The following is a 26803-nucleotide window of genomic DNA, read 5'->3' as shown; positions in this document are numbered from 1 at the left end:
TTCTTTCCCGTGTCTTTTGCTTCTTCTTACTTACACAGCGTGGCCATCCTCTGGGCTCTCCTGCTCCCTCCCACAACAGCAGGGGTCTCACCTACAGCTCCCTCCCCTAAGGCGCAGAAGGTCCTAAACCCAAACCTGCACTGTTAGGTGAGCAGGCTGTAGCTCACAAGTGTAGTGAAGAAACCCTAGGAAGACTGATTGTTGCCCACGGTGGGTCTACTACATTTCTGTCATGTCTGCAGACTGTATAACTAAGGAGAGAAGGATGGGCCCAACTTGTGCCTACAGGCACCTGTCAAGCTACCCTTCTAACCACTAACCATCATGACACTAGAATAAACACAGGCCTACAGAAAATAGCATAGGTTAAGGACCCAGAAATAAACCTGTACTTGGGATGGATTGACTTTCAGCAGTGGGTAAAAGCATTCAGTAAGGACAGGGTCATCTCTCCCACAAATAGAATGGGGTTCACTGGATATCTGGACACAAGAGAATAAAGTTGAGGGTTTACAAGATGGCTCAGTAGGTGAGGGTGCTTGATGCCAAGCCACGTGACCTGAGTTCAAACCCTCAGAATCTACAGAGCAGAGGAAGAGAGAAGTTCTTACTCCCAAACACACACACACACACACACACATAATGAATATAAGAAATTAAGGTGGTCTGCTCATCCTAACTTTATATATAAAAACTCTAAATAAATCAGTAAATTTTTTAAAAGGAATTAATGCTTTCAGACTAGAAAATAGAGGACATTTTGTTACCTTAGTTTCAGTGATATAGTACTAACTACAACATGAGATAAAAGAAAACAAGAAGTAAATTGAACTTCACCAGCAAATTCTTAGGTGACTTAAGTTACCAGAACAGTAGAAACGAATACGAAGGAGGAGTAAAGGTCGCAGCCTCCAGGATGTTTCAAGGACCCTTACAAGTCATCCAAGCGAAGCCAACTGAAAGACCGCACAGGTCTTGAACAGACGTTCAGATGACAAGCTATGAAGATGACACAAGGCACAAGGCATATGCCCATCAAAGTCACATGAAGCCAGGCGTGGGGCCTGCCTGCAGTCCCAGCCTTCAGAAGGCAGAGCCAGGAGGCTCACCTCAAGCTTGAGGCATTCCAAAGCAGCCAGGACTAACTAGTGAATCCATGTATGGAAGAAAAGAGAACACTGCATCGAGGTACCAATTCATATCATGAAGATAGCTGCAAGGATGTGTAGAAACTGGAGCCTCTTATGATGCTGGGGGGCAGGGGGTGATATGTGCTGAAGCCACTGAAGGAAATGCTTTGTCTATCCCTCAAAACGTAAAGATATAATTACCATGTAACAGGGCAGTTCTACTCCTAGGTTTACACTGAGAGAAGCCAAACTACTCTGACAACTGTTAGTAAATGATTACATACGGCAACCAGAGGCAGCAGTCTCCTGAGTGCCCTGCCTGTGGAGGGGTAAACCAGTCCTGGTATATACACACAGTGCAGTGTCTTTGGTAACACAAACTAAGTACTGATTTGCACTGTAGCATGGATATGAGCCTAGAGAACATTTAATGGTAGAAGTCAGACACAAAATATTCATTTGTTGTATGCTTAAATGGCTAAAATAATGACTTCTGTGAAAATGCCATCACAATAATATGTAATAAACCTTCTCAAAGGAAAATAAGGAAAAGTTCCCAGCAAATGAATGCATTTTATTCTAAGACATCTGGACTGGGGAAGAAGGCCCATGGGTGTAAAGGGAATTGTTGGGATAGCTAGCAAAGGGAAAATGGACCGATGCAGGTCGACAAGATGACCAGAATTTGATCCTTGAAGCTCACATGATGGCAAGGAAGAGCTGACCATCTCAGGTGACCACCACACTCTCACAGTGGCAGACATACAAAATCACATTCTAAGAGTCTTTCTTAACGGGTGGCATGAGATAATACTATGTATACTAATATTAAATTCCCTGCTTTTATTGAGTTTACAGTGCCTAAAAGAACGTCTCTGTTCACAGAAAATATATTCTAATATATTTAAAATCATGTAAAGTAACAGCACAGCCCCAGCTAACTCAGCGTGATGCAAAGGCTGTCTCTCTGTAAACTACAAAGCTGCTGGAGTCATGTGTTAGTAAACTTAAAAAGATAAAAAGGATACCCTGGCTCCTTATATGAGGTTTTCAATTTTTCTGTCAGTTTGAACTTGAAAATCTAAAGTTACTGGCCCAGTTTGGTTTCTGTTTGTCTGCTTCCCAAACAGCAGGAAGTGTTGCTACCTCTAGCCAGCTGCCTCCCCTGCTTGGACACACTCACCTGCTCCTCGACTTGTGGCTCACAGTATCTTACTCATTATAGTACACAGTGCAATATCTCCATGAAATTGTATGAATTCTTGGGCTTCTGTATACACTTCCTGCTTAGGCTACACTTGCCTTTGGAAATGTATTTTCATTTCATTTAAGTCTTTATGTTCTCACTGCTTTGTAACATATCAGATAACATAATACATACATACATACATACATACATACATACATACATACATACATACATGAGGAATTTGCAAATTGTTCCCAGAGAGTGGGCTTGCCCTAGCAATTCCTCCAGTAGGCTCTCCTCCTGAAATGTATGTTTGACCTTGAGCAGAGAACCAAGCATTGGTGTAAGAAAGACCCAGCCTCGCTGAGAGCAACCTGAGCTAAGTGCTCATCCCAGTAGTTGGGTCAGAGAGGTAATCACTAAATACTGTCCTGGGGATAATAGATCAGCCACGAAAGCCGGAAAATCTCTTGCTTGCTTTCTTCTGTTTGGTTTCTGCATTGCTGGGGATGGAACTCGGAGCATGCTAGGTAGCAGCTCTCGCATGGGCAGCATTCCAGCCCCATGAAGTTCTTACTCAAATAGTATCCACCACCCACATCTAGAACCTGGGAGTGTGTGGCTGCACGTCTGGGCCTGTGGGTTTGTGCCTGTTTATGGGCCAGCAGAGTTAAGGTCCTACAGGGTGACTTCACGCTGACTTGTGGTGTTGGTCCTCTCAAGTGCTTATCCACTTCTCTTTCCTTTGTGATGTTGATGGGATCGCCACTAGACAGAGGTAACCGTGGTGGCCTGTGCCTGGATGCTGGTGTGTTGGTGCTTGTCCGTTCTCATGAGGCTGCCGCCTGCAGTGCCGCCTTTTGCATTCTTGCTTGCATGAGATTGTTTCTTTGGTTGTGCTGCCTTGATTTGAATTCTTAAAACCTCTTTCTTTCTCCCCCCCTTGGTGCACAGAATAAATATTTCCTTAAGTACCTGTGGTTGGTCCAGAACTTACGGATGTTGTTTCAAGTGCAGCTCCCTGGTGGATCCTTTGCAGTTTTTGAAAGCATCTTCAGTGAGGAATTCAGAGAACAGGAAACATTTTGTCAGACACCATGCAACGGGCAGGCTGTCACTGGAACTAAGACTGGCCTTTGTGACTCTGAGTAAAGGAAGGGAGTTGTACATTTGGAGCAAGAGCTAAGTCAGGAAACAGATTATTTTCATCAAACAGCTGAAACTCAGCAGCACCCACTAACATAATAGTTTATTTATTGGCCAGTTGGATCCAGTTTCCTTTTAGCTTTCTCTTTTCTTTCTTTGGTTATTCTTTTTTCTTTATATTACCAAATAATAGTCTTAAGAGTGATGCCAGGTGTTCTAAAAGTAAAACAGTTCGGAAGTTGGGCCATGTCTTCAATGGCAAGAAAAAACTGAAAGCATTTTCCAATTTCAATGAACCCGGTGTTTAAGTGAAGAACAGATCGCCTCTTGTCTTGGAATCTTCATTAGCGTAAAAACTGTAAAGGATCCAATGGATTTTGAATGGCCACCCTAGAAGTGCTTATGGGATGGGGGAACTGGGATAAATGTCGTCCGTTCTTACTGTCTGTGTTCTAATTCAGTCGTATCTTTTCTGTTTCTTGCTGGGACCTGTGCCCCTGCTAGAAAATTGCCCAGGAGCGAGAAAAATTTGCTGATGAAGGCAGTATCTTCTACACTCTCGGAGAGTGCGGGCTCATCTCCTTCTCCGACTACATCTTCCTCACGACGGTCCTCTCCAGTGAGTATGGACTCCCATCCCGTCTGTTTGTAAGGAGCACACGGAAATGCAGAAACAGCACCTAGCTTAACAGTTGGCAGACTATAAATCCTACAAGAATCCTTTGTTTTGTTTTGTTTTGTTTTCTGTAATTTGTAAACTCTATTGAAAGGAAAAGAAACCCTAAGGTGTCAAGGTAGAACTTTTAAAACCGGCAGCCTGCTGGGTTGCCCCTGCTGTGCCGGGGCTCTGTGTTCTGTGGTACCATGTGGACCAGCTGCACACGGTAACTGCCGCGGTGTGGTGCCGCTCCTCACACCCCATTTTCATGTGGCATTTCTTCCTCTAAGGAAAACTGTCTCGGTTGTCCTGCTCATGTTGACTGGTCACTTATTAATCCTGGAATGATATTTCTAGCGACTCAAAGCTCAGTTTTCACTTATGTGAAACACCAGTAAGTTTTTAAACATTAAACTATTTAGGATGTGCAACTCTGTGACACTTTTCTCTTAGCAGAAAAACTAAACAGAATGTTCATAGCTCTCTGTGTAGTTTATTAAAATATAACTCAGGACCTCTGAGTGCTCCTAACCACTGAACCATCTCTCCAGCCCCTTGTTGAGGTTTCCCCACCACTACCATGTGGAAATTTTTGGCTGTTCAGATTCTCTGAGATGCCCAGATTCAGATGTACATCTGATGTACATATTTCCCATGCTTCTGCCTGTAGCATGCACAGTTGTTGTCGTCGTTTTACAGATGAAGAGACTCAGGATACAAAATGTTCCAGAATTTACCCCTAGTCCCACTGGGGAGGCGTAGACATTTGCGGATAAGAGCCTAAACTGACCAGCCTCTGGCTTCCTGTGCCGTTGCTGCCCGGTCTTGGTGTCTGCGGTGTAGCTGGAACTCACTCACGGCCTCTTTCCCTAAGGCTGAGCTGCAGCAGGGCTCTGACGACAGCCCAAACATCCTTGCAATTTCAATGATGCATACCGCATTTTCCACTTTATCTAACAAGCTGCCAAGGAAACTATGCCACAGGTGGTATGCTGGGGTCAGGCCTGTGGGGGGTAAAGGGACCGTTACAGCCTAAGCCACAGTCAGTGGCTCCCACGTCATCCTGGGAGAGGACAGACAGCTCCGTAAGCCCCAAGAGTTAGCACTGGACCTCAAGATGGCTCAGTGGGTAAAAAGACATTTAACCTGAATTCAGTCTCCAAGCCACAGGGAGGAAAAATCCAACCACTAAGTTGTTCTCTGACACCCACACTCATGTACACACATACACAGAGAGAAAGGATGGATGCATGCATGCATGCATGCGTGAATAGATGCATGGAAGGATGTTAAACAGGCATTGCTAGTCAGTTGGTGTAGGACTGGAACATGAAATGCATTAGTGTATTTCTTTTTCTGATAAACAGCAGGTAGCCGGGGTCATAGAAAACCAGTAGGCCAGCGGGAAGGGTTCACCCAGCTGAGGCAGGACCACGCGTCTGCTGAGTTGCTGGCACTCAGTGTGTGGACTCCTGCCATCCCTTGGTGCTGCCAACACTGCCCTAGCAGACTGAAGCCTGGGACCCCAGGGCACTCGAGCAGCTGTGCTCTGTTGTCAGAAAGAAAATCTAAGAACTACGCTCTTTTCCGATTTACCACACCTAAAGACCAGGGAATCTGCTTTCCTGAAGAATTATGTTGTGCAGGATGATTTCCCATGAAGCAGTGCTCACTCTCATGAAAACTTTTTTGGCAGTTTGATACGAAACATTTTGTACATAAAGTGAGTGACACTGATTTCTTACTCTTGCTCATACAAGCCTTGGGTAAAGGGCCTTCCTTGGCTAGCTAACCACTGAGTGGTGTCCTCCCGTCTCATACACAGACACACACAACCAGCTCAGAAAGCTTTTTCTTGCTTTGTTTTGGTTTTCTTCTCAGCCCTAATCTCAACGTCAGAGTCTAGATCATTCATCTTTTACCTTTATTTATCGTACGTTCTCCACCTTAAACCGTGGAGTTACATAATAGCAGTCACAGTTTGAAGTGATAGCCACAACAGATATTTACAGTCCACGAAGAGTTACAGCAAAGACACAAAACAAGAAGAGAAAATATATCGGGGTTGGTGTGTTTGTTTCTTCCAAAAACAACCTTGCTGTTGGTATCCTGGGCCAGGAATAGTCTTTGTAGCTGTTAATGTCTTCAGTCTGCAGCTGTGCTGGCTCAGTGAGGAAACGCGGGTTTAAATTAATATATTTCATAACACACTTGATTCCTTATGCTAATTCAGAACCCAAGTGTTGTACCCTCCCCTAGGCCGGATTCACAGAGCCTGCTGTTTACACCCCATTTCTCCGATCCACTTTGATGGATTCTCTTGAAATTTTTTTTAGCATGAGCATCTGTATTAAGCAGACTGTCTAGAAATTATATTTAAAATATTTACTAGCTAGCTATTCATCAATAAAATAAGTTTAGATTCTTACTAGGCAAGATGATTAATAATTATTATTAGGTAATTTCCAAAGAGCCTCTGATCCTTAAAGTAGGTTAATAAGAATCAGACGAGAATACAGAGGCGCGGTTATTAATGCCTCATTATCTGCACTGTCCAGCTGCAACGCTGACTCTTGGTCCTAAGATGGAAGGGAGTATTTTCCTCATGACTAAGTACAGAGAAATGCTATCAGGATTTATCTAGAATGCTGAAAATTATTAATTTGGGTTGTTTTTACTAACGCTATACTACCTAATGACAGTGGAACTTAAAAATCTGCCTCTTGCCTATTGTCAATCGATTTTATTTTGACAAATGACTATTTATTTTGTATCCTTATCTTCATATCTATCCTAATTAAAATTGTTAATCCTGTGAACTAATAACACGGAACAGTCTTGGTTGGGGAGACAGTGGTAATGAGACATTTATAAAAGCTCGTGATGAAGCATCTTCCTTGCTATTCACTGTAAGCTTCAAAAGCCGCCAGAGAAATCTTGTGACATTCTCAGCTTTAAAGTTCGTGTAGGTCTAATGACTGTCAAGAACAATTCAGCGCATTCTGATTTTTTTGTTTGTTTGTTTGGTTGGTTGGTTGGTTGGTTGGTTGGTTGGTTTGTTGGTTTGGTTTTGGTTTTGGTTTTGGTTTTTTCTGTAGAGCCTGGGCTTTCCTGGAACTGGCTCTGTAGACTAGGCTGGCCTCGAACTCAGAAATCCACCTACCTCTGCCTCCCAAGTGCTTTTACGGTAGCTGAATTTGCCTGAGTAGATATTAAATCATGTCTCATTGTTTTGCATATTTCTTACAAATACATGCAAGTGCTGGACAACTACAGTAATGTTGATGACTTAAGTAATCCTTTCAGAGATGCAGTGTGTGAGATCATGTTTGAGCTGCTACCTGTGAGAAATGTATGTCATTTCAGCGGCCCCAGGTCTCCAAGAAGTAGATGTATCAACATCATAGTGTCAGCCACCACCCAAGGGGCTTACTTGGGAGGAACATGACAAAAGTCTTTTGGAAGGACATCTGACTCGTGACAGTGTCACGTGGACTTTAGTGCCATGCCCTGTCCCTCTTCTGTTACCCTGGGGCAGACTGAAAGTTACCCCTCTCTGAATCACGGACAACTCTGATTACTGTCCCCTCCTCCTCAGGGTTGCCCCTGTCCTCTTTGTCATCTGCTAGTGGCTGGGAAGATTCTGTGGGAGCTCAGTTCTCAGCTCTGGGGAGCTGTGTTTCAGGGTTCTGGCTTACAGCCTGTAAGCCCTGCTTTTCTGTGTCTGTACCTGTCTGCATCCCTATCTACACATCTGTCGGTATGCCTAGCCTTTTACCTAGAGCATGCAGCCCACAATGCTGTGGATGCTTAGGCGGCAACATTTGGGAGTCTGGGGCAGGAGGATTGCTGTAAGGTTGAGATCAGCCAGGATATATTGTGAATTCAAAGTCAGCTTGGAACACATAGCAAAACCTTGTCTCAAAAGGATCAGGATAAAGAATACTGCCATTGAGTGTTTTCCCCAATTACCATCTACCCTAGAAAAGCTAGCCAGCACAGTCTGTGGCACATACAATTACTCCACGTATATTTATTGGCTAGATAAATGAAATTTTATGAACTGTTACTTTGTACATACTCAATTTTTATATTTCTGAACATACCTTCAGCTTCTTGATTAATATTTAAAAAGTATTTTACATTAATATTCTCTATTATATATAAGCAAAGCCAGAAAAGTAATTATAATAGCCAGAATGTTTTTTCTATTGAGACACTTAATTGAAAACCAAATAGCTTTTGGATACCAAACAGAGTAACATAGAAAGGGGGTCCTCCAGATTGAATGGGTTAAGTAACAAACCCGGATTCTTTTAATAAAGCAGCTAGATCTAAGCAGCGAGGTGACAAATTCCATCTCAGCACAAGCCGTTGCCTTGGTTATTGAGCTTCTATTTTTGAAATGAAGCCACACAAAATGAAAAGAAGGTCGAGTCGGTGAGCATTTTTCTTTAAGCTCTCTGGATACGAGAAGGGGATTCTGTCACGTAGGCAGAGGTCATTTGGGCATAAAACAGTAATGAGCCTGAAGAGAGTGTGTTTATACTGTGGAACCAGACCTGATGCGGGTACGACACCGGATTGCTTCCTAGAATCCCTCCTGCGGGCACTCTGGAGAAATCTAAGCACTCTCACACCTCTGGCAGCGAACACACTTGACAGCACAGTCGGTGTCAGGACGGCCTAGGTAGATAGACAGGAGGCGTGGCTCTCCAGGATGAAGTCCAGACTGGCTGTGGACTGTGAGCCAGAGCCATCAATCTTTACGCTTGTCTTCAAGTTGGTGGTGGCGGTAAGCATCTGGCTGGACTGTATTTTATTATGAAAATAGCAGTGGAAGAAGTTATAGGTAGTCTGAGCATCTATACAGCTGGAAGCTGGAGAAATGCAAACTGAACCAATAAATTACACATATAATTAATATGCAGTATATCATATAATATATATTATAAATGTCATAAGAGGTCTTAAAGTTCAGAATCTCTTGACATGATGTGCTTCATACTATCAATATTCAGAAACTTGAGCAATTGATCAATTAAGCACACAGCATTTTAATGAGGAGTAAAGGTCTCCTCCTCCTAGGGTTTCCAAATACCAGCAAAACTGGATCAATATCAATTTTACGTCTGTTCTGAGAATACATTAACTTTGTAATTTACTGTTTAGAGCACAATAGAGCAGAAATAAGGTTCTTCTGAGTGGACCCTCCCAGTGAACGCTGCCAGAAATAACAGCTTGACCCCTCTGGTTTAAGGAGTCTGTAAATCCCAGAGCGTGGGTGTGTCTAGGCAGTATGCAGAGTGCAGGCATTGTGAGTGTGTCTTGCATTTTGGGCAGCTTCCCCGTAGATCTGTGGAAAGGCTTAACTGTCTGGAGTTGGGCTCCACCCTCTGAGCTATATGAGGCAGTTTTTCATAACTGCCAGAGAGCTGAAGGACTGTAGGATGTGCAGATGAACTAGTTAGCACGTTTGGCCCTGTGTCACATCCCCAGCACACACACGGGAACACGTTGTATTGATCGCCTCTGGGAGAGACAGCTTGTTATCCCTCTCCTCCCTTGACTACCAAATCCTCAGAGTGTCCCCCAGCTATGTGTGCAGCAGATTAAGTGCTTGGGTTGACCTTTATATTTGATTCACAGCTCCCTCCTTCCTCTCTCTGGACCAGCCTTCATCAAGCACTATGTAAAGTTCCTGCCCTTGAGCTCAACAATCCTTTTCTATAAGTTTAGACTAATGAAATAATCACGTATATAATGATGCTGGTCTTTAAACGTATATTGGAAAGGAAATCAGAGGTATTTGGGTTTTTGTTAGCCCATAAAACAGTGGCCTGAGCCAGCTGCCGGTAAACCTATGCAATAGGTTCAATAGCATTTTTTTAAAGATTTATTCATGTATGTGAGAACATTGTGGCTGTCTTCAGAGACCAGGAGAAGGTATCAGATCCCATTATACATGGTTGTGAGCCTCCACGTAGTTGCTGGAAATTGAACTCAGGACCTTAATATATGTAATCCAGAGATGTGGTCAGCAATGAAAACGTTCGATAATGTATTGGTGAGTCAAAATATAACCCTCGTATTATTCCATATCGGAAAACCACATATGTTTTCACGTGTTGTGAACTTTGGTATTTTAGGTAGACTTTTAGTCTTGTTTCTCCAAGGACACTTCTAAATACTCTATTCTCAAAAATAGAAACAGATTTCTTTTTTTAATCAGTTCAAATTCTATGACATGAAAAACCGTATGTACGTGTATACACACGGGGTGGCACTCTACCGATCGCACCGGCTCCCAGCCCGGCAGTGAGATGTATTCAGTGACGGGGTGCTGTGCTCTGGCTCCCCTGGAGTATGATTAATGGAAATGCACAGCTGTCCAGCCACAACAAAAATAATAAGAAAATAATAGAATTTACTCTTGCTGGGCATATTGTTACTAAATGGTAAGAAACTAAAACTTGTGGTATAGTCAAAAAGATCGGAAAGTATTTTAAATCATAATTCCAGCACAACCCAAAGAAAGAACTTTAGTTTAAATTTTATTTCCTAACAATATTTCTCTATAACAAACTACAGTCTGGATAGGTCTTGTCTTCTTAGCTTCACTAAGTTTTCTTTCTTACTCCCTTGTGTCCGAGAGACCTCAGACAGCACACACAGAGGCTGCTTGCTGAGGAGAGCAGCTGGCGATGACTTTGAGGTAACGTATCATACTGACTGACCTAACTTTGCATGTGGAGAAGTTCATCTGATTCTTCACTCTACCTCCTGGGACAGAGCCTAACTTTTCAGGTTTCTTTCAAAACTCAAAGTGGATAAGGCTCTAGAAGAAAGTACCCTGATGTCGAAGGACCGCCTTCGACATGAGGCATGAGTTCTGGATAGTTCCACAATCTAAACTCCTACCATAGGCTCGAGGGGGGGCACGAAAGCTCCAGGCCATGTCCTCTCCTCTGTCCTTGTCCACAGACCCCACCCCCACCCCAGGCTGAAGCTTTCAGACCAGGAGCAGCTGTCAGCCAAGCTGGAAGTAAGGTGACTCCTGAGTCACGGGTTTCTCCTCCAGGTGGGTCTGCAGCCCCTCGAGCTTCTCCCAGGGTCTTTGGCCACCTGCTGAGGGCCACCACTCTTCGTACAGTTGAGACTGCTTCACCTAAATACATCGGTCAACTCTCGTGCCACCATCCTCTTGGACAGTGAGGTGCTGTGCATGACCATCTGCAGGACCACTGGGTGCTCAGGTCCCAGAGGGGAAGGTTGCTGATAGAAGCTGTATCTAAGCACACATCGGGCGGCTTCTCTCTAGACTCTCCAGCAAACTCCAAGGAAGCCGCACAGCTCCTTGCTTCTGCTGCGTGTTCAGCGCGCGCTGAGCCAGGCCTGGTTCCCTTTCCTTGTTTTCTTCAGCCTTTGTTCCTCTGAACCCCACTGATCCCTCTCTTCCCTGAAAGCTCCCGGAAAGATAAGGCATCCTGGATCCTGACGGGACTTGCCTGGGGTCGCCAGCATGTTGAACTTTACTGGGCAGTTCATACGAGTAGGGGGCCAAGTGCGATGAAGCATGCCTGCAATCTCAGCACCAGGAAGCTGAGGCAGGAGAATTGCAAATTTGAGTCCCATCTGGGATACACACAAGGACCCTGCCTCAAGACTGAGTCTTCATATGTAAGAACCAGGGACCATGCAGATACGTGGCCATTATAGAAATGAAACAGGTTGGGTTTGTTGGGTTTGTTCTCTAGCAGTGAGGCGCGGCTTGGCTCGCTGCAGTTGTTTCTGGAGAAGGGATTCTCTCTTCTTGCAGACCCTAACTCAGCACCAGTGGCAGAGGCTAGGTGAGAGCCCACAGGCTTATGTCTGGTGGTCGAGAAAGGAGCCCACGAATAGGACCTGGGTCCTGTGAGGCTCAGACTGGTCGCTCACCAACCTGAGGAAGATTGAATTGCAAGTTAATCACTGTGTAGGACGCACTCCAGTTTCCAGGAAGGCCTTGAGCTCTTTCAGCAGGTGACATCATCACTGCGCTAGCCCTTATTTACCATAGGTGACCTCATCTCTGCACTTAGCTCAGACAGCAGCCTCTGGGAGTGGGACAGCTCAGCTGGGCCACTCAATTCCCCTAAACAGCCGCCTTTGTTTGAATGTGACTCTACAGGTGACAACCCCAGGGGCAAGAGTTTGACTGTCTGCTGTGTCCCTTTGCCTTTGAAGCCCCTGGGTCATCCTTCCACGGATACTTCCCTTATGCTGCTTTCTTATCGAGTGATGCTGAGATTGCACAGTCCCAAAGAATCATCTGGATGCTGTGTTTGGAGGGCCGCTGGCCAGTGCAGTGAGTCACACTTACACGCTGTGGCGCTAGAAGCCGGGCATCCTTGAGGTGTCACTAGTATAATGTAGCCATGTTGCATGACCAGGAACCAACCTTTGAAGATCCCAACCAACACCCAGCTCTTTTACAGGTTGCTGAGGCTTTAGCAGAACCCAGCTGAGTTCTCAGAAAGTTCACTTTCTTTGCTTCCAAGCACTGGAAAAGGACAGGGTGACTCCCCCAGGTGGCTGTCCTCTTTCTGTTGAACTTCCAGAGAAGGAGAGAAAGAGGCCCCAAACCCTGTCCTGGATAGAGGTTATTCAGGGAAGTGGCTTTGAAGCTACACAGGCATTGGAGCCACAGCAGCAACCCTGCTGGTCCACTGCACCAGCTGAGAGCCCCACCCCCACTGGCCCACAGGCCCCTTCCGGAGGTAGGCAGGGGGAGCCCAACGGGTTTCTATGAAGCATTCTATGAAGTTTCTATGGGCTTCTATGAAGCCCAGAGTTCCTATGAAGCATTCACTGCCACAAATAAAACCAGACTGAAGTAACCAGCCTAGGTCAGCGAAAGGAGAATCCGGCTGCTGCTGCTGCTTAATTGCCTTTAAAATGAGTCTGAGGATATTTGCATTCTGGAAAGCATTCTTCAGAAGCCACAGTCTCCAGAGGCAATGTTGAGCCCCAGCGGAGCCGGTGCCGCACTTGACAGAGGACTGCTCCTACTCCATCCAAGACAAGGATTCCTCCAGACAACCTCCAGCAGCCAGTACCTGCGGCACTAGAAAAGTCTATTCTTAAAGCCAAGGGGTGGAGTGTGAGTTTGGAATCCCGGCACTCCGGAGGCAGAGCTGGGACATATTGACGTTCAGGGCCAGTCTGGGTGATTGCAAACTCCAAGACAGCGCATGTTAGAAAAAGATGCTATCCCAAAATGAACAAAAAGAAATAGCTAATTTAGCTGTTATTTATATAGCTAAAATAGCTAATAGCTGTTAATAGCACTAACAGAGCTTTTAAAAATGATTTCTTTTTAAGACCAGGTTTTGCACTATAGCCCTGACTGATCTCTTCTATGTAGACCACGCTGCCCTTGAACTCACAGAGATTGGCTTGCCTCTGCCTCCCAAGTGCTGAAATTCTAAATATATACCACCACACCACCTCTTTTTATTTTGTTTATGTATGTGTGCTTATTTGGCACATTGTAACTCTGAAAAGTGCTGAAGAGAGACCCCAGACTCAGTATGCAAAAACAAAGATTATTTATTCTCCAGAAACAACTTGCATGTGGGGGGGGGTCAACCATTATCTAGACAAAGGCACATAGGCCTTCTTAGAGGGAACTGAGGGAACTCTCCTGAAGGATTAGGTAATCTGAAATTTCACTGGTGGGTGCTGGGGGGAGGGGGTCCCGGGTGATCAGTGGTCTGCATACCCACCCATGTCATGAATGTCCAGCCACATGATGAGATAGGGCTGCCCAGCACGGATGCCCTTCTGGGATATTTCCTCATTTTCATGGTTATCCCCAGGCTGTTCTTTGGGAGAGGGCTTTATGATCTTGTCTGGATTTTACGGTCTGTTCCTGGCACCAGCTGTTCTTATGACCTAGTTTCTGGGACTCAAAAGTCTATCCCTGAAGCTGGTACCTTACGGCCTTTTTTGAAATCGGGCCTGGTCCTTAAAATGGAGACAGATGGGGTTCACATTGTCCTTTCAACATAGATATAAATGCCCGTGGAGGCCAGAAGATGATGTTGGGTCCCCTGGAGTTACAGGTGTTTATAAGCTGCCTGATATGGGTATTGGGAACCAAACTCAGGTCTTCCAGTCCCTCTTACAGGGTTCCTCCCTCTCCCAATCCTACATGGAGCAAGACACCAGGGCATCACAAAGTAATCTAGCCCATTAATTAAAAAAAAAAAAAAAAAAGAATGCTCTTGTCTGGCATTATGTAATAACCTACGGCCATTATTTAAAAACAAAAAATGTAGTCTTGTTCTCAAAAGCACATCAAGTCCAGAAGTAACTGTATTTAGAAGGCTGCTTTGCGAGACATTGCCCACTAAAGGGGCTTCACAAATAGACCCTCGGGATGCCGGAGATCTCAAGCAAGCCTGAGAGTCCTGGTAGGGATAGGATAATGGTTCTGGGGGGTTTGCAGGTCTGTGTGTTTATTTCCCTAGCAAATGAAATCGTGTTAGCTTAGAAGAGTTCCACAGTAGACTGGGGCTCTTACATAAGAAATTTAATTAATATAGTTGGCAGAGTTTGGGTCTCAGAAGTAGGGACTTCCATCTCCGATAATCAGAGGCTGTCTGATCAGCTGTTCAAATAGAGCTGAGAAGCCAGTGAATGGAGGTTCGTGGTCTAAAGGTTTTCCTGATGTGGAATTCTCTGCCACTGCCCATCAGTTACCTCATTAGAGCCCGTAGCGTCTGTTATAAGCGGGACTGATGAACGTGGGTAGCTCTTTGGCTGGAGAGCCAAATTAACTGAAAGTCAGCTTGCTTGGAGGGCAACCTGTTCCTTTGTTCATTTTCCATCAGTAACTGAACAGCAGCTGCAGGCAGCACAGGAGCCCCGCTGTAAGAAGAACCACGATTAGAGGTCCCCCTCTTGTGCAGAAGCACAGTAAGCAAAGTGACCCCAAAGGATGGCTACTGTTCTTGCCATCTGAATGTTTGACTTGGTGCATGCAGACAAAAGACACATTATTATTGTTGTTGTTGTTGTTGTTGTTATTACTGAATCAGAATGTTTAACATGTGCTCTGGGGTAGTATTGGGTTGTTATTGTTACTCTCATAAGTGTCATGGTAGGAAACTATTGTGAAAATAGATTTGTAACCAGATTAGACCTGATACAGCTCCGCAGCCTAGCAGCGAAAGATTGTCATGTCCACTTTAATCCATTCCAGCATGTGGCTGGACCATAGAAATCGTGTAGGGAATAGGTTCTGTGGTTCTGCAAAGGAAAAGCCTCACTGTTCGCTCTGTGGGTAGCCTCAAGTTCAAAAGAACTCCCTGTGGAAGCAGGTCACAAGTCACCATAAACCTAGGACCCCTGAAGCCTGCCGGCCAGCTAGATCTTAAAAATCATGGTGAATTCTACACTTACAGGGAAGCAGGCAGGCTTCCCAGAGAATTCCCCAACAGCTCGTCCTGAAGGCATGCTGTTTGAGGCTTGTTTGTCTTGCATGTTTTGATGTGGTTGGTGGAAGACCGAACAGATTAAGGGGATTCCTGCCGGGGGACCTACATTGATGGGCTGACTGGGCATGCTCAAATCATCATGTACAGGAAAGCGACTGTCTGCCCTAACCTCCCCAGTGCCAGAGGACAGCAGTGCAGCCTTAGTGTGTCCCTGTATGTGCCTTAAGAAGCCACCAGAGTAGCTCCATAGACCGCCCGTGCTTGGGTCAGGGGACCCAAGCAGGACAAAAGTCGCAGGAACTTGTACCTATAGGGTGCTCTCTTGTTGGTTAAATGAATTTAGCCTCATCGGATGTAGGAAAAAGAATCAATCATGATTTGATAGAAAACTCATTTAGTCACTTAAATAATTGTGCATATGCCTTCATGAAACTAAAGGACAGTAAGAATAAAAGACTGGCTGGAGAGGTGGCTCAGCAGATAAGGGCACTTGCCACTGTGTTACCGTGAGAGGCTCACAGTGGAGGGGGAGAACCAAGGCCTACAAAGTCGCCCCCTGATTCCGTGTGTGTGTGTGTGTGTGTGTGTGTGTGTGTGTGCGCGCGCGCCTTAGCCAGCGCTAGCTCTGGCCCTGTTTTGTCTTCAGGTCAAAAACATCTCAGCAGGAAGCAAATGTGCTGTTCCAAATGAGTGTGTCTCTGTGATCTCACTGGATCGCAGCCTGAGCCTCGGGGGGCCTGGAGCCTGGGTTGCCCTAAGTCCAGGTTGGCCAGGACTGTGGCGCTCTCCCCTAGACAATTAATGGCCCTGAGCCTTGTTCACACCTCCCGGTGTTTTCTGCTCTGCTTTGGTTTTGTTGTTAGTCAATATTTTACTGACTTCATTGTATTCTCTGCAGTAAGGTGGCTGTGTCTTTGAGAAACATCTAGCCATGTTTATCATTTTGTTTCAGTGCCAAAGGCTCAGGTGTGGCTCTTTTAAGATTTAGAGAGACAAAGTTTTACTCACTTCTCTGACTCATAGAAATTAGTCATTTTCTTCCACTTCTGTTGTGCAGTGGGTATCAGCAGATGGCCCACGGGGAGTTTCTTTTTCTTTCTTTCTTTCTTTTGGGGGAGTTTTTTAGATTTCTTTGAATCATGAATGAGTAATGTTTTGCTGTATGTTTAATTCCAGTGACATATCACCATATTAGCGCATGCCTTTAATCCCAGCACCTAGGAGACAGAGGCGGGTGGTTCTGTGACTTTAAGGCTGGCCTGGGGTACAGAGCAAGTCCCAGGACATCAAGGGCTACACAGAGAAACCCTGTCCTGGACAAACCAAAGAGGGCAGGGGACTCATAACCAGTAAGTCTGCAGAGATTGTCTTAAGGGCCAGACCCACTGTTGACCCCACTGTCTGATACCAAGAAAAAGAAAATGCCTTTAAAGAGAAGAAACTATGCATGTGACCCAAACACAGTCAAACTGTGCTAATGGGATTGCTGTCCATGGACAGTGACTGTTTGTTTGGATTCTGACAATCTTGTAAGATTATCTGCAGCAGCATTTGGGGAAGGAAAGACAGTAAGAGGCAGAGTGTTCTCAGTAGATGTTCTGTGGGAAGCCTCTGGCAACTGTGACAGGCCACTACTCGGAGGGTATTCAGTTGGTGCCTCTACTTTGCCAGTCTTTCTCATCTGTGCATCATACACATGCGTGCATGCATGCATACAGATAAAGTCTTGGAGATCATTCTGAAAGGTAGGAAGAGAGAAATCATGGCTGATGAATTACTACAAATGCCACACAAATATACAAAATACTACAAAACATGTCATCGAGCCTGATGGGCAGCCATGTGCCCAGAGTGTAGAGAAACTGCAGTGTCTTCTAGAGAACTCTAAGGGCAATTCTGACCAGACATACAGGGTGCGGGATGCTTGTACTAATGCCGTCTGTGGTCAGCTCTGGTAACTTGGTTTTGTGAGTGGTGATCGTAATGCACGTTTCCAGTCCCTGTATGGTCTGGTAAAAGTTTCAGCAATGTCTCCCTCTGTGTCCATCTCTGGCCCTTGACCTAATTACTTTCTAAGCCAATGCTACTTAATTACTTCCTGGCCTTGGCCGTGCCTGATATCCTCAGGACTGAAATTAGAGTCTTTACATTGTGAGAGGGAGTCCGGAAGCGCTCAGAGGGATTGTCCCTGTGACGAAGAAGAGATTCCAATTCACGAATCAGGATTACTGTGGCCAAAACCGGTTCCAAACACCCTCTGGAACCCATCAGCAGGAATCTCGTCATTCTGGGTCAACAGCCCTCCAGCTGTTAAAGTGAGAACCTCTAAATCGCATTTCTTGAAAAGAGGCCAGGCAGAAGTGCTTGATATTTAGCTGGGTTTGGGGCATGATCCCAGTGTTCAGATACTAAGTAGTCTAATCTGAAACCTTCTACCTGATTCCCTGCACACCCCAATCGATGACTGCAGGTCCCTGACCCTGGCAGAGGGTGAGAGGCCAGCAGGGCATCAGGAAGAGCTCCTGCTCTGTTCATGCCAAAGCCAGGGAAATGCATCGTCACCTGTCATCCGCCAACAAGCGCCAGCAGAGGGCTAGCCACCAGCAATGCCACCACTTGCCCTGATGATCAAAGCCACCTTCTGCATCTCTCATGATACGCAGCAGAGCAAATCTACAACCCCCCACCCCCATCCTGCCCGCCCCCTCCACTGCTCTGCTGTAGCCCACAGTCTGGACCACTTTTGGTTTGTTTTGGTTTTTTTTTTTAATCTTATGTGTATGCATGTTTTGCCTCTCTGTGTGTCTGTGTGTAAGTCCTGGTGCCAGCAGAGGCTAGCAGAGGAAGTTGGATCCCCTGGGAACCGGAGTTACAGACAGCCATGTGGGTGCAAGAAACCAACCTCAGGTCGTCCACTGCGAGAGTAACCAGTGCTCTTAACCGCTGGGCCATCGCTGCAGTCCATTTTGTTTTGTTGCTTAAACCTTCGAGATTGCAAGTAGAAAATCCACCAATAAATAGATGGAATTGTCCATCTTAATGCTTGACTCAAGCTGGGCACAGTGGCTCCTGCCTTTAATCCCAAAGGATCTATGTAAGTTTGAGATCAGCCTGGTCTACATACTGAGTTCCAGGCCAGCTAGGCCTACAGCATGAGACTCTGTCTCAAGAAACCCAAAGTTTGAGACTTACTAACATCTCAGGAAAAGATTAGACAGAACATTTTTGAAAAGTGCCAATAGCCAGGTGGTAATGGCACATGCCTTTAATCCCAGCCCTCGGGAGTCAGAGGCAGGCAGCCATCTTGGACTACAGAGTGAGTTCTAGGACAACCAGGACTGCACGGAGAAACCTTGTCTTGAAAAAATAAAGAAGGAAGGAGAAAGAAAGATGCCAATGAACATAAAAGTCTAATTCTCCAAGCGGTGTCCTGCTTGGCAGTTGTAGCTCCGGCCTAAAGAACAGTAGTTATGGACTAGGGATGGCCCTGCACTGGGGAGGCTGAGGCCAGCGAACCACAAAACAGAAGAGAAACAAATCTGTGGGATGCCACCATCACGTGAATCAGACAGCTGGAAGCCGACAGGCACAGCATCCACTGTGCAGCCCGCAGCTGCGAGGCAGGAGCTCCCGAGAGCCAGCTGCCTGGGTGTCTGAAGGGAACCATAGCACCCAGGAAACACTGCCGTGGGCAAACTCACAGTGGGGCTCGGACTCTGTGGTCACGGGTGCTGTGTGAAGCTCATCACACATGCCTCTGTGTCTACCAATAATCCTCACAGTTATTGTTCCGTTTGGTTTAGGTTTTTTTTGTTTTGTTTTGTTTTGTTTGTTTAGTAAAAATGTTGATAACTGAAAAGTCTTTAGTGGCATTGGGACAGACAGGACACTTACTTTGGTTTATTCTCTAAAGCTCTGCAGGTTGGGAGCACATAAGGAAGGGAGGGGTAGATACCTTCGTTTTCTTTACCAGAACGCTTAATAGCGCGCAGGAGAACAGCCATTAATTTCATTATGACACATGAAGTGTATTAATTGTGTTTTGATTGAATCTGAAACACTGAAGCCTGGTGGAGGGTCTTTAATCACTCCCTTAAGGAGCATTTGAAGCTTCATGGAGTTTATCTTTGTCGTCGTCGTCGTCGTCGTCGTCGTTGTTGTTGTTGGGTTGGTTTTTTTTTTAAGCTTCAACTGAATGTTAGCATTTAAGGAGGCTTCACTTAGTGGTGTATGAGGCCAGCCTGATGAAGAGGGAACTGGGTGACTGACAGTGTGCCTCCCCGTCCTACCAGAGAACTTGGAGCCCCCACAGCCAAGTGGCGCTCCCAGAGCAGTGACAGAAGTAGCGTGTCAAGCTAGCTTGTTTCAGGGCAAGGGCCGAGGCCTGGACTCTGACCTTCTCGCGTGGCAGAAGTCTGGCTCATCACAGACAGCTTGTAAGATAATAGCATATTCAAAACAACATGGTGTGCGTGCTTAGCGTGTGTAACCAGTAGCAAGCAAAAAGTGGAAAAGAGGATCCTACAGCCCATGGCAAGGCTGAAGTATTTAAGAAAGGAGAGATGGCTGGGTGGTTTATAGCACTGGCTGCTCCTGCAAAGGGTCCAGGTGGGATTCCCAGTACCCACCGGCTGTTAATCCCGTCTTAGGGAGTCCGGCGCCCTCTTCTGGCCTGTACGAGCACTGCACAGACCTGGTGTGTAAACATGCATTCAAGCAAAACACCCACACTTGAAGCTTGAAATACTCCCTTCCTTATGTCCTCCCACCCATAATTTTTTTTAATGTAAAAATGTTGAAAGAAAAAAAAACAAACAAACAGGAAAAGGCAGTTTTTTACTGGCCACAGAACACTCTTGGGGATTTAAGGAGTTAACACTTGATCTAGACAGTGGCCTCTTCTGGTTTGGGTATAATTTTAGAGTTTAGCCATTTTTCTGGAGTGACTTATGTTTTGACCGACATGTTCTTTCCATTTTCCTCCCCTTTCTCCTTCTCTACCTGTAGCTCCTCAGAGAAATTTTGAAATTGCTTTCAAGATGTTCGACTTGAATGGAGACGGAGAAGTGGACATGGAGGAGTTCGAGCAGGCAAGTCGCGCTGACTTCCGTGTTCCATATTTCTCAGCCAGCGGGGAGTGAGGCGCAGGCGCGGGCACTGTGAGGGCGGGGCAACCACAGACCACCCAGGGAAGCTCGTTGCATGTGGAGGCCACCCGTTAGTCCCCAAAATGAACGCTCCTCAGAGACTGAAGACATCCCCTGTGTTTTCTCAATCTGTGCCAACTGTGTGTATCATAAGTCATCCTAATATATTTAGATGTCAAGAAGGCTGGAGAATTGGCTCCATGGTTAAGGGCACTCGAGGCTCTTCCAGAAGATCTAGATCCAATTCCCAGCACCCCCGTGGTGGCTCACCGCCATTTGTAACTCCAGTCCTTGGGCATCCAAAGCCCTCTTCTGACCTCCATGATCACTTGTCACACATAAGGTGCACGGGCATATATGTAAGCAGAACAGCCATATGCATAAAATAACTTAAAAGGATTTCTAGACAACCGTGCCACCTCTAGAGTAGACCAGGAAGCGTGGGATGTTCACACCTACTGAGACACAGTGTTGCTGTATAAAGTGAAGATGACTGTCCCTGTGGGAGAGGCTTCCCCACTCAGAATCCCCATTCTCCTCCTCGATGCCAGCACGCAACGGTATATGCCTCAGTCTCCTCATCTGTAAAATGGGGATGACAGGGCAGGGCTCCTGAGGTGGCTGTGTTGCAGTGTTCACACAGAGTCTACAGGGGTAACCTTTCCTGTGCCTCACCATCCTGATCTCAGGGCGGGGCTACGGTTCTCTTCCAGGTCCAGAGCATCATTCGCTCCCAGACCAGCATGGGCATGCGCCACAGAGATCGTCCGACCACTGGGAACACCCTCAAGTCCGGCTTATGTTCGGCCCTCACAACCTACTTTTTTGGAGCTGATCTTAAAGGGAAACTTACCATTAAAAACTTCCTAGAATTTCAGCGTAAACTTCAGCATGACGTTCTGAAGCTGGAGGTAGGTGTCGCCTGGACTAGGTGATCCTCCGTGCACACAGAGCCTGGGGTCAGGGACCTCTAGGCTTCCTTGCAGTTCCCCTCCAGCCTGAGAACTGATGGGTGTGGGCCTTATGGTTGATCTGTAAGCCAGGAGCAGACGGGAAATGCAGGAATTGTCGCAGAGTTGTGTGGTTCCAGGACTGAGGCAGAGATGAGAAGATTGTAAATCTTCGTTGTCTTTGGATCCCCCATTTAAGGAGAAAGAAATGTGGGTGTCAGAGCAGGCCTAGCCATAGTGTGTCTCCCAGTGTTATGGTCGTGGCATGGAAGGCGCCAGAATAGAGGAAACTGGATAATAGCCCTTCCTAGGGCTTGCAAAGGGTTTGCAAAGGCGCCAGCAGCTGGAGACGCAGCCGGTCAGGTCGGAATCTCTGTGCTCAGAGCTGCAGAGGCGTCTTGCTGTGCTTGGAGATTTACACGCTGCCATCTCCACTCAAGATGGCGATAGGCTGCTCAGGTCCCAGATACCAGAGAGAGCACAGGTGAGAGTGCTCACGTTTTCACACTGTGTCCCCACCAGCTGGGTGGGGCTTGGCTGCTGGTAATTCAGGGCATTCATCAAATACCTTCTCTGCATGCTTTTGCCTAGAGATTTAAAATGCCTTCATTTTTAGAGATTTTAGGGATTAGGAGATCCAGCCTCCTAATTCTAGCATAATCCCTACTTTAATATTATTTGAAATTTCAAAACATTAAGCAGAGTCACTAAAAGCACATGGAAAGAAAGCTGCCATTTCACTTAAGCCCCGTAAGTGTCTTCTCTGCACCCCGCTGTCCCACGCCCTGACTCAGTTGCAGCGATCGATCGGGACCATCACAGCCGAAGCAGTTATTCGTAAGCATGCTCTCTGATAGTCATGATCGGGGAAGTGGGAGGCCAGGGAAAGCGGATCAGGCTTTAGGATCAGCATTTGGCTTAATTTGTAAGTGATCTGATGAATCGTCATTGCTGGCCTTGATGTACACCTACGATCCCAGCACTTAGAAAGCTGAGGCAGGAGGACTGCCGTGAGTTCAAGGCCAGCCTGAGCTACATAATGAGTTCTAGACCTGCTTGGGCTCCATCCTGAGACCCTTTTTTTTCAAAAAAAAAAAAAAAAGCATCAGGCTGGCACTGTGATTCTAGTGCTGGGGGGAGAGGGAGAAGGACCAGGCATCTTCAGCTGCCTGGAAAGTGCAGGGTTATCCTGAGCTACATGGGACCCCAGGATAGATATCTGCAGTTCACCTGGACTTCTCACAGAGGCCTGTAATTACTAACAAGCACTGCACCTGCAGGAAAGGCCAGCGGAGCCGATCTCAGTCACTAACTCCCTGGCCCTGCCGGAGAGCACACAAGACAGAACTCGTCAGGAGAGTCCGGCGAGTGTTAGATTTCAAAGGTTCTCCTCCACTGCACGCAGAGGTGCACGGCAGTCTAATACATGACCAAAAAGATTTTACCAATGACTGAAGCAAAGCAATTATATAATCAGCCCTCGTGTAATCAGAAAATTAGTCATAATGCCTGTTTCTAACTTTCATCTGACATTATTGATTGGTTTGTGGGTGAGGGCCAGAAGACAGCCCATGGGGCTGGGTTTCTCTTTGCACCGTGGTACCCTAGTGACCTCACTCAGACTGCACGGCCCGCGAACTCCTTCACCCTCCGAGCCAGGGCTCCAGCCCATAATATTCTAGCCGGGTGCCATTTTGCTTTTAAACTGTTTTTTTTTTTTTTTTTTTTTTTTTTTTTTGAGACGAAACCTCACCATATAATTCTGGTTAACCTGGAACTCACTGCATAGCCCAGGCTAGCCTCAGTCACCAAGGTCTGCCTGCCCCTGCCTCCCAGTGCTGGAATCAAAGGTGTGCACCACCATGCCTGGCAACATTTAAAGAAAGCAAATTTCTTTAGTCGAACACAGAGGGCTGTCTTCAGGAAAACCTCAGGATTCTGATTTTTGCTACTTACCTCTCGCCACAGTAAACTTGCAGGTAATGGAGTTTAAAGTAGAACTCTTGAGAATAGAGAAAAGTAGTCATTTCAGCCTTAGGACTCTAGAATATTATGTGTAAATATTCATGTTATCACAGCCTGAGCATTCCTTACCCATATATGTGGTAACAGTGGTATGTTACACTTTTACTTTCCTTCTTTTGATTTTAGAATATTTGCATTTGTGTATCTTGATGGGGTGGAAGTTTATATTGGACTGTATATTTTAAGTCTAATATATATATATATATATATATATATATATATATATATATACTAGAGATACTATAATTATATATATATACATATACACTAGAGATGCTAAAATTATATGTATGTGTGTGTATACACTAGAGATGCTACAGTTATATATATGTTTGCATATCTATGTCTATTCATATATGCAGCATGATGTGCCCTCGTAGAATTTGTATTCGAACTGGAATATTTCAGTCTGTTCCTCAGTATAGAAGCCAGTAGTAGACCTCATCCAATAATTTTTGTAAAAGAATCTGCACATTCTATACTCTAGATCCCCGGAATGCACCCCAAACTGGTCTTTACAAGCATAATGACATCTGGGAATGGAAATAGTTTAGTTTCTTACCTTTATAATTGCAATTTAACACAGACTATAGCTTCGTAAGATGCAGTTACAGGATAAAGCTCAAAGTACCAAGGTACTTGAGGCAAACTTGAAAGAACAGTACAGTCCGTGCAGAGAACTGAGCAGGAGGCTGGCCCACCAGTCTAGCTGAACACCCCGAAAACACGGGTCGATGCTCAAGACACAGGACCCTGGGCTTTTTCCAGTTAAATATTCCTCAGAAGAGGGAGCCAGTTGTTGGCTTTTATCAGTGGAGGAGGGGTCCTTGTCTAACATTCACCGAGGGTTGTGTAAGCAGTTACTCACCCTGAATCCATTCTTTCCGTATAACACACAACCCGGTGACCCTGGACCTGTAGCTCTCCTCCTCAGACTTCCAGCCATCAGTGCTGGGTCTTCCCACTAGATAAGCATCTTTTTGAGGAAGTCTGGCTAGCAGACAGAGTGCCGGCCTTGGCACTAATGAGGCGATGAATTAGTTATTCCCTCAGAGCCCGGCTACTCATTCATAAAATGGTTAAGTGAGTCACTGTTTTGTTGTGGGCTGAATCATGTCCCTCCAAATCCATATGCTGTAGCCTACTGCCGTTGGGATTTGAAATGTCTCCATGGGTTAATCTTTGCAATGCTACGTCCCCTGTCTGTGGCACAATTCTGAATGCTGTAGAGCTTCTGGAACAAGCCTTGGGAGGTCACACCCACCTCTGGTTCTGGCCTCACCCCTGCCTCTGCTTCTTGGCCTGGACCGTGTGAGCAGACCTCATCCCATGCTTCCACCGACACTGGCCCCGCCCACTGCGCCTTCCCACCGTGATGAAAACCACAAACCGAAAGCTTTTCTCCCTCACATTTTTTTCTGTCAGGTTATTTAGCTGCCATAATGGAAAGGTAACACTGCTGTCTCAGAAGACGGCCATATTCAGATACAGTACTGGAATAATTAACTAGCTTTAAAGAAGGCCAGTGGGTGGGTCCAGAGCCATCTGACGTCTGCCTTTAGGAGGGAAACAATGGGCACATGGGAGACACAGGGCGCACTTGCACGGAGAGGCGATGGTGAAGCAGTCTGGACAGCCACCCACCCACAAACCTAGTGGAGGTCCAGGCTTCGATCCTCCAGCACGCTGAGGAGACAGTTACAGGATGTTGTCAGGACGGCCCTGTCACACTAGCGCAGGAGTGTGCCCCACAGCCCCTGGCCAGCGCTGCCTTAGTGTCTTCACGGTGGTGTCTGCTGCCATTCTGCCTCGGGCAGACCACAGGCTGCTGCACAGGCATCCCAGCTGAGAGGCCAAAAGGCCGCTCGTTTCACTTTGAGATTGTTTTCTGAGCAGGCATCTGGAAACAGCAGCAAGCGTTGTTTTTTATGAAACACTTCTAATTTCACTTTTCCAAGTTTGGGTGATTTCTCCCTTCACTGAGCATGAAATAAAATCTCATCATCACAGCTAAGAGGCAAGTGGAGATGATTAATAAATCTCAATACCTTTGCTACGGGCTTTATAATTCCATCATTCTTTCTGTCTCTTCCTAGTTTACTCTGTGCCTTATCTCCTTTAAAACTTGAGATCAAGGAGATTTATGGTTCCATTTAGCCGCTCTTTTCTGCCTTTTTCTCAGAACAGCAGTTTCGAGAATAAAGGAAGCTTGATCCATCGCTCTGCCTTTCCAGAAGGGTGCGAGGAAGGGGCGTTGTGCCGAGTATCTGCTCTGATCCAGGCACTTGGCATATCATAACTTTTTTTTGAGACAGGTTCTCTTGACTAGCCTGGAACTCCCAGAGACTTTGCCTCCTGAGTGCTGGCATTAAAACCGTGCCCCCGCTGACCCTTCTGTAACTCGCACCAGCTCTGTCCAAGTCCATGATCCACTGTATCACAGGTGTAGACACTGGAACTGCAGACAGCCACAGCTGCTGTGCGGTAGTGCCGGCTCCAAGCCAGGGACCTTCACGCTTCCTTTCAGACTGGGCTATTTGTGTTCCTTACTTGATTGGTTTTTATTTGTTTTGTTTTGTTCTTTTTAGCCTGTGCTATGGTTTCTATGGGACTCAAAACAAAACAGTTTGGATTTTAGGGGCCAAAAAAGCCCAAAGTTCTATCGCTTGGTCTCCTGGAGTTCATTTTCTTTTCTTTTTCTCTGTGTTGCCCTGGCTGTCCTAGAACTCATTCTGTAGACCAGGCTGGCCTCAAACTCAGAAATCCGCCTGCCTCTGCCTCCTGAGTGCTGGGATTAAAGGCGTGCGCCACCACGGCCCGGCTGAGGCTCATTTTCTGGCTCCTTTGCTAGCCAGACTTAGGACCGAGAAGAATGCTCTGTTGTCTACGGTTTGTAAGCCCATTACCCAAGCCAGCTGTGTCATCTTGCGAACAATCACCTGCTCTGTCTCGTCTGAGAGCTCTTACATTCCGACAGCCTTTGTCCCATTCCTCCCTTCCCCCATTCTCTATTCCAGAACAACAGCAACAAAAACGTGGTTTTAAAGAAGTGATGTGAGAAGTCAGAGCTGCTTC

General features: G+C 46.1%; 1 protein-coding gene and 1 pseudogene across 2 annotated transcripts in view; one reads left to right on the top strand and one right to left on the bottom strand.

The window, feature by feature from the left end:
• The window catches only part of Micu1 (mitochondrial calcium uptake 1), a 145360-nt gene that overhangs the window by 57160 nt on the left and 61397 nt on the right, over window positions 1–26803 (top strand). The window contains exons 7-10 of one of the 2 annotated variants that reach the window (XM_052164221.1): window positions 3092–3097; window positions 3970–4084; window positions 20614–20696; window positions 21467–21664. In XM_052164221.1, the coding sequence (XP_052020181.1) occupies window positions 3092–3097; window positions 3970–4084; window positions 20614–20696; window positions 21467–21664 (402 nt within the window). The remainder of the gene's footprint in view (window positions 1–3091; window positions 3098–3969; window positions 4085–20613; window positions 20697–21466; window positions 21665–26803) is intronic. The other variant, XM_052164220.1, reaches the window with a different exon arrangement.
• LOC127670042 (3-keto-steroid reductase/17-beta-hydroxysteroid dehydrogenase 7-like) lies at window positions 17819–18253 on the bottom strand (annotated as a pseudogene).

This window comes from Apodemus sylvaticus, chromosome 19, assembly GCF_947179515.1.
Source record: "Apodemus sylvaticus chromosome 19, mApoSyl1.1, whole genome shotgun sequence".
In the NCBI taxonomy this organism is placed as follows: domain Eukaryota; kingdom Metazoa; phylum Chordata; class Mammalia; order Rodentia; family Muridae; genus Apodemus; species Apodemus sylvaticus.
This window is presented reverse-complemented; position numbering and strand designations above follow the sequence as displayed.